The sequence below is a fragment of the Dendrobium catenatum genome, unplaced genomic scaffold (assembly GCF_001605985.2).
Source record: "Dendrobium catenatum unplaced genomic scaffold, ASM160598v2 original_scaffold_117933, whole genome shotgun sequence".
Lineage (NCBI taxonomy): Eukaryota > Viridiplantae > Streptophyta > Magnoliopsida > Asparagales > Orchidaceae > Dendrobium > Dendrobium catenatum.
The window spans coordinates 346,831-355,038 of record NW_021436368.1 but is presented as its reverse complement, the minus strand read 5'-3'; the positions used below and the strand labels follow the sequence as shown (position 1 = coordinate 355,038).

At 36.1% G+C, this 8,208-nt stretch overlaps 1 protein-coding gene across 1 annotated transcript; it reads left to right on the top strand.

The window, feature by feature from the left end:
- The first annotated feature begins 717 nt into the window (after positions 1-717).
- LOC110113968 (fatty alcohol:caffeoyl-CoA acyltransferase) lies at positions 718-2,586 on the top strand. The gene is made up of 2 exons (XM_020846694.2): positions 718-1,336; positions 1,539-2,586. Exons 1-2 carry the CDS (start codon positions 881-883, stop codon positions 2,421-2,423), a joined length of 1,341 nt encoding a protein of 446 aa, XP_020702353.1. The 5' UTR covers positions 718-880; the 3' UTR covers positions 2,424-2,586.
- Positions 2,587-8,208: the final 5,622 nt, after the last annotated feature.

Below are 8,208 nucleotides of genomic sequence, written 5' to 3'. Positions count from 1 at the left end.
AAGTGGAGACCACTGCCGCTCAAATCTTAATGCTCCTGACAGTGACTTTTAGGGTACAATTTCTTCTCAGACGGATTTCATTTCAACACCCATATTGAATCCATATATTGTCTCATATATTTAATGAGATTCATGTCTTATATACGTACACATTTATTTTCACCTCTCAATGCAATTCTTTTTAGGGTTATTCCTAATTAATTTGTACAATTGGCCCAATGGTCATCATAGTACATCATCACTGTTAATTAGGAATATTTATTTTTTTCTTTGCATGTAAGGCTTTCTCCAACCGAATTCAAAATGCATGAATGGCGTCGCTCAAGAGCTCTAGCCGAATGGCAAAACTTCCACTGTTTGGTTGCAGGTGAACAGTTGGCATCTCACTGGTCACCTACACTATTTTTCTGTATCTATTGGATTTGTTGAAGAAATGCACGAAAAAGGAGAAAGAATGTTATATTCGCATAATGATGCAAAATAGAGTTAGATTGCTTCATTTTGAAGTGAAAAATGAGATTTCTGATTGGAGATGCCCTAAGTACTCTAGTCAAATATATCAATGGAATGGACGATGATGTTTCCAGCTACATATCTAATTAATTTCTTTCACATGGCTAGCTCCTTTGAATTCTTCTCCTCATATATGCTACGTACGTACCAATACATACAACTATAAAAGTTCCACCAACCGAAATTATATTCAAGCTCACCCCACTATAACCATCCATCCCCTCCCGGCCCCTCGCTATATATATATTTTTTCTATTTTCTTACTCAAACTGCCCTTATCTATATATGTTCATATAGTCACAAATCCCCCCACATTTGAACGCCTAACAAATCCTTGAAAGAAGCCAGCTCTAGCTACTACCTAGCAATGGGTGGTCAAGGAGACCCTCCACTCCTCCAAGACCTTAAACTAACCATCCTTAGCTCCTCCGTCCTCCACCCCTCGCCTCCTTTGGAGAGGCGGTCGATGTTCCTCTCCAACATCGACCAAGTCCTCAACTTTACCGTCGAAACCATCCACTTCTTCGCTGCCAATCCCGACTTTCAATCGGAGATTGTAGTGGAGAGGTTGAGGTCTGCCGTGGAGCGAGTGCTGCTGCCATATGACTTTCTGGCGGGGCGGTTGAAGTTGGAGGACGAGGAAGGGAGATTAGAGATTGATTGTAATTCTGCCGGTGTTGAGTTCTTGGTGGCTGAAAGTAAGTTGAAGCTTGATGAAATTGGAGAGCTGGAGTACCCAAATCCGGCTTTCCGGCAGCTGGCCGCCGCCAGAGCGGTGAAAGAGGGTGTGAAGATGGAGGACCAACCTTTGTGCTCCTTTCAGGTAATAAATCCATGCATGCTTTTGACCGTTCTAATTATAGACGGATGGTAGATTTCTTGCGTGTATAATATCATATATTCTTATAAAAATCTAAGGGGGGCCTAAAATTTTTATCAATATTCAAATTAAAATTTACTATTAAATATTCAATTTTTTAATCTGATAATATTGGTGTTTTTTTTTTTTCTCTCATTACGAATAGCTAACATTCTTCAAATGCGGCGGATTCGCTCTGGGCATTTCCAACAACCATGTCACCTTCGACGGCATGAGCTTCAAAAACTTCCTCCAAAACCTGGCTTACCTCGCCGCCGCCGGCCACAACAACACACTTCCCACCCCACCTTTCACCAACCGCCACCTCCTCTCCACCCGCTGCCCTCCACGCGTCACCTTCCCCCACCCCGAGCTCTTCGAAACTCCTTCCTCCGCGATGCTCGAACTCTCCCCTTCGACCACCACATTAAACTTCAAGCTCCTCCGCCTCTCCGCCGCCGATATCTCCTCCCTCAAACTCCTCTCACAACCCCACTCCACCCGCCCCACCAGCTTCAACGTCGTCGTCGCCCATCTCTGGAGATGCAAGTCGCTATCTTTATCGCCGGATCAGGACCTCAAACGGACGTCCATGGTTCTCTACGCCGTGGATATAAGAAAAAAAGTTTCGCCGCCGCTTCCGCCGGAGTATACCGGAAATGCGGTTTTGACGGCGTATGGGGCGGCGACGGTGGAAGATGTCGGGAAAGGGGAGTTTGGGAAGGTGGTCGAGGCGGTGGCTAAAGGAGCGGAGCGAATGGAAAACGAGTATGCGAGATCCGTGATTGATTGGGGTACGTTGCACCGCGGGTTTCCGAAAGGGGATATGTTTGTGTCGTCTTGGTGGAAATTGGGCTTCGCCGACGTGGAATTTCCGTGGGGTAAGGCTGTCTACGTGTGCCCCGTGGCACATCCGCGGAAGGATATCGTGTTGTTGTTTCCGAGTATTGGTGGGGTGGACAAAGGGGTGAATGTTTTGGTGGCGTTACCAAAAGAGGAGATGGAGAGGTTTGAAGAGTATTTTTACAAGTTGTTGCCGACCGCTGAGTGATGATGTAATGATGTTGTTATGTTATGTGTATAGCGATGATGGTGGCATAATAGCATGTTGCATAAAGTATATGTGGGAGGGGAAGATGATATGTATGCATTGAAAGATGTATGTAATGTATGAATGAGTGAATGGAAGTGCATGGAAATGTTTGGATGGTTTATTTGCTGGATGAAAAAAGTGATGAAGAGTATGATGCCTCTAGAAATTAAATTATGATTTCAGTAAAGAATTTGTTTTTTTTTAATTACAATATTTAATCTTTATTTGGTTGGAGATAAAAAAAAGACCGCATATAATTTTTTTTAAGCATGTGTTTTTGTATGATCGGTCGGTCGTGATACTAAAATATTATAGAAATAAATATAAACGTTTATATATAGTTTAAGTGTTTATAAAAAAAATTATATGATATGTACGTACATAATTCCCCTTTTTCACAATAAATAGAGAGAATATTTAATGGTTAGTTTTTTTTTTTTTTTTTCATTTGCAAAGTCATTTATAAAATTAAAAAAAAAAAATAGAACTATGAAACAGTTAGAACTCAAGTAAACTTAGAATATTCGATCATTAGCAACAACAAAAGATAGTTAAGCTTGCAATCAAGACTTAATGATGGAATTAATATTTAAATTTAGCGGTTGTAAAGTATATATTAATCTAGTCATGCATATGTCATGAACACCTATTGCCTAGCTAAGAGTCACATGTCTTCATCAATCCTAATTTGGAGGTATGCATATCTACATTTTAATTTTTTAAAAAAAGTACATTTTAATTATTTGTATATATATAATTAGGTTCATTTAATAATAAATGAATTTTATCCTATATATCACGCATGAATTGACCAGCAGTGCTTCTAGTGTTCATGGGAGCTAGGGAACAAATCTCCTCTCGTCTTGCTAGGGTTCTAGAAGATTGACAAAGAGAAAGAAGTTTCTCTTGCAAGTGAGAGGGAGGACATGAATCAAAAGTTTAAAATAGATGTTTAACAAATAAATAAACAATCTTTTAATTAAAAAATGCAAAACTTCTAAAATTGGTTGTTTTCATGACTTGGGAGCTAAACCAATCATTATTAATCTGTCAACTTGCTCGAAGGCACAACACTGTAAAACACTTAATTTGGTTAAATACAAATAATACAAGCAAAGTTTATTCCACAAGTTGGTTATGCATGCTTTTAACCTTTAAGCAAATAAGGATGGGTTGAATTCCCTCAATTGATTCATTATGCCTATGTTATGCCCTAATTAACCACACATCTATTATTGATGCAGGACTACGAATGAATGCAATGTTTTGTAAGAGATTACACAACTCTTGATTAGAATAGTAATGAAGAAACCTTTAGCATTTTAAAACAACGAATAAAACAAGAGAGGGATCACAACCGCTTTGGCTAAATTACATAACCAGATATTTAGAAAAGCTTTCAAAACAATTAGTAAATCACTTGATGCCGTAGTAGTAGTTTCAATACAATCCCTAATCTAACAATGAAAATTAGTAAGCATAAATGCATGCTCAAAATCCTACGTTTACTAAGCTTAGCAGTATCAAGGAGAGTTGTCCTTCGTGACTACGTACAATCAAGCACAACAGAGAGTTAGACTAAAGAAATATAATGACAAGGGGAGAAGGGAACCTCTCGTCAGAGACTGGTGGAGATCCTCCACTCGACGCCTTCGAAGTGCTCGTCGATGGCTTCCACTAAGATGTCCAAAATACGCTCTAAGTAATCCTCGACGGTGTGATCAATCCTTAGATTCATGTCGAAGAAAGTTGATCGGAGAATATCGGTGAAGCCGTCCTCATCCCAAGTTAAGTTGTATTCAGTCTTTGGATCTGCCATTCATGGGAGCTAGGGAACAAATCTCCTCTCGTCTTGCTAGGGTTCTAGAAGATTGACAAAGAGAAAGAAGTTTCTCTTGCAAGTGAGAGGGAGGAGAGCCAAGACCAAAAATCTGAAATAAGTTTCAGATTTTGTAAAGGGTGGGGAGTTAATAAGAGAGCCAAGAAGTAAAAATCTGAAATCAATTTCAGATTTTAGAATTAATGAGCCTTGAATTTGAATTAAACTCAAAAGAGGAAGGGAGAGGGATAGGGGCTGGCGACAAGGAGGGAGGGTGGGGATTTATTTCCTAAAACCCATTGATAGGTTTAGAAAGAAATAATATGATTTGTAAGCTTTGAAAATTTCGGCCTAATAGGGACAATGAGGATTTGGGAATTATTTCAAAAAGGGAGATTTGGGTTTAGGAAATAATTATTGAAGCATTAATGGGCTAGGAGAGAGGGGGAGGGCCGGCGGCATACATGGGCAAGGAGAATTTAATGAGAGAATGATGTCTTCCTAATTTAGGTCTTTGGTTTTAGGAAAGATTTAATTTCAATCCTCATGAATTTAAAATTCAAAGTTAGATTTAAATTAGGCACTTCAAAAAAATAGAATAACTAAATTAGGAAAGATTTTGAATTAAAATTTAAATGAATTTGAATTTCAAATTATCCCAATTAGTCCCAACTTAATTTAGGAAACCAAGGAGGAGGGAAGTGGAGGAGGTGGCCGGCGGTTATGGGGCATGCCCGGCGGCAAAAGGGAGGTTCGAGTAAGAGTGGTCGGCTGCTTATGGAGGAGAAATTGAGGAGTTTGGTGTGGGGAAGATGTTGGTTGGAATTTGGAGGTGGGATTGGATGTAAGGAAGACGAATAACAGAGGTGGGAGGGGAAGACGAAGGCAAAGGAAAAGAACCACGAAATCGACCGTCTCCAATGTTGGTGGGTGATCCGTTCTCCCTCTCCTAGAGATATCTCCAAAGTTCTCTCCAAGAACTCTCAAACGCTCTCAAAACATAAGTGTGGAAAAAATAAATCTCTTAATCATTCATTCATTACCTTCAAACATAAAACATGAGGCTATAAATAGCCAAGTACAAGGGACTCATGAAAACAAAAGACAAATTTGCCCTCCGGGCTTACACACGACATTTCCCACTAAAAGGGTACAACTGGAAATATAATAAAAACAAATACACGACACTAAAAATAGAAAATACATGAATAAGAAAATACATAAATACTCAAAAATATAAAGACTCGATTGTGGTCGTAGATCGGGGGCCACGCCTCTGATAAACCTTCCATGAGCTGATGTCCCCATCAATCATTCTCTAAGACTTGCATATTCATCAATGACAATGTATGGGAGGCTTATATAGCAGGTGATTCTCGAGTCCCAATTCTAAATTCAAGATAAATGGCAAAATAAAACTTGTCATTTCCTATAGGCTAAAGAAGGTATGATCTCAATTATTCTTTTACTCTATATCTTTTGCTTGTAAGCACTAACCAACTCCCTACTCCACACTCTTTTGTTCTTTTAGAATTCTAGTTGACTAATAAATATGACATGTCACACATTTGACAGTTCATTAACCTTGACTAGTTAAGTTTGATTTTTTTTTTCTCTATTAGATAAGGTTAAAGCAATAGTAACGAGCTAATAAAATATAATATTTCTCCAACTTGAATCTGACAACAAAGCACTATCTTTTGTTTTAATGAGTTTTCATTGTGTAACTTTTGGTATGTGACATATATTATTGTTCTAAACATTTTGATTTTTTTCTATAGAATTTTCACCATTTAGTTTTGCATGTATGTCACATTATCTAAAATGAGTAGAAATGATCGAGTGCACAATGATTATGAGCAAATGTATTAAATCTAGATATGAGATATATGATATACATATGGTTATTATTCAATTGGCATGACATGCATTTTGGGATAATAATTGCATATTGATAAACATAATATATAGATTTATATGTTATGATAATTGCATTTGGTATATACAAGATGTGTATATAAATGATGTGATATGAGTAATAACATGTAAAATGTATGAACTTGTAAAATGAATGAATTGATATGTTATGAGATTGACATTGATATGATTGAGAGGGAAGATGATTGACAATATGATATTTATTATTATGTTTTACATAATATGAAATGTGTGTAAGAATAAATAGATGAAAATGAACGAATAAGTTAGAGGTGGCAGATGAGATTGATATTGATATGATTGAGAAGCCTAATGACTTTCTATTTTGCATTACTCTACTCTGTGTTGGATAATACTCTGCTCTGCTCTCTAGGTTGGCTATGAATAACTATGTGTTGGAATTTTTTTATTTTGCTTATTGTTTTGGCTCTAAATAACTTTGTGTTTGGAATTACATAGCTCTGCTCTGATTCTGACATTGGATCTGATTTATTGGTGTACGAATAGTTAAAACCAATGTAAATGATAGATGTCATAATATATATGGCAGATGATAAAGATGATATATTATTTATATATAATCGACGATAGATATGAAATATGATTGATGATATATATGACATATGATTGATATGAAAGATGATTGATATATGATAGATAATAAATATGATATATGATTAATAACCAATAAGATAGATGACAAATATATGATATAAGATGATTGATGGACTAATAATACTGATTGGCTAATTGATTAAATAATATAATAAATTGACTTAATTATATGTAGCCGGAATAATAGAGTTTAATACCCTATATATATATATATATATAAATCTGGGTTGCAGTGATATGACGCTATGCTGGACAAAGAATCGTGACATCGCTAGATCTATTCTATAATAACTCTTAGATCACATGCATCACAGCGGTGCTAGAAAGTTGGGTGCCATGATGCTGTGCATCGAATCAACTTTTTAGAATATTTTAAATAATTATCCCTCATCACCACCCCATACCCTCCCTTAAGTTAATTCCACACTAACAAGTTTCAGTCAGTTCTCAAAGCAAATAACATGATATTTAATGTTATCCTGTGTTTAGGATTTAATCTGTGAACTACATTTTGAACCTAACTAACAACATATTATCGCTAAGCTTAAACAACTATTTGTAGGCAAAGATTGGGACAAAGAAATAGACTTTTGCCTTGGAACTTTTGCATTGATTGATCACTTCAGAATGATGATCGCTGGTGATGGAGAATATGGTGGTAAATAAAAGGTCAAGTAGCTTCTTTCTTGAAAGTTCATCAAGAAGCTCATAATATACTTTCAAATATATTTTCCTCAAAATGTCTCATTATGAAGATTAAAGTTAAAATTTTCTTCTATTTCTTATGGAAAGTACAAAATTTTCTACATAGTGCAAAAGTAAATTAAATGTGGGCTTGATTGGAAGAAGTAAATGCAAAAAATCTTCTAAGATATTTAAAATTTCTTATATAGTTTATTAACTTTATTTTCAATGTATTTACGGACTACTATTTTATTTAATATATATATATATATATATGTTTTAAAAGAAATATTTTAAAAAATAAAAAATAAAAAATAAAAAATCTTATATTTTTCTTACAAGCAATTAAGTCGGACAAAGTTTTTTGAATATATAATTTTATTTTATATTATATATTAGATACATTTGATTTTTAATTAGTTATAATCAAATGCAAATGCCGCTCAGTATTGCAGATTCTTGGGGGCGAGGAATGAGCTCCTCTCTTAAGTAGCACTGACCTTCCAAACAGCAAACATTTATTACATCCAATGAAATGGAAAGGCCGTGCTATGAAAGTGTTCCATGCATCTTAGCAAGATAACGTGGACGAAACCAATTCGACCTTCTACAAACTTCTTTTTTCAGCACACACATCAAACGCCTCTTTTCTGTTACTCGCTCTGCTTCGCGCCTTATACTAAAACA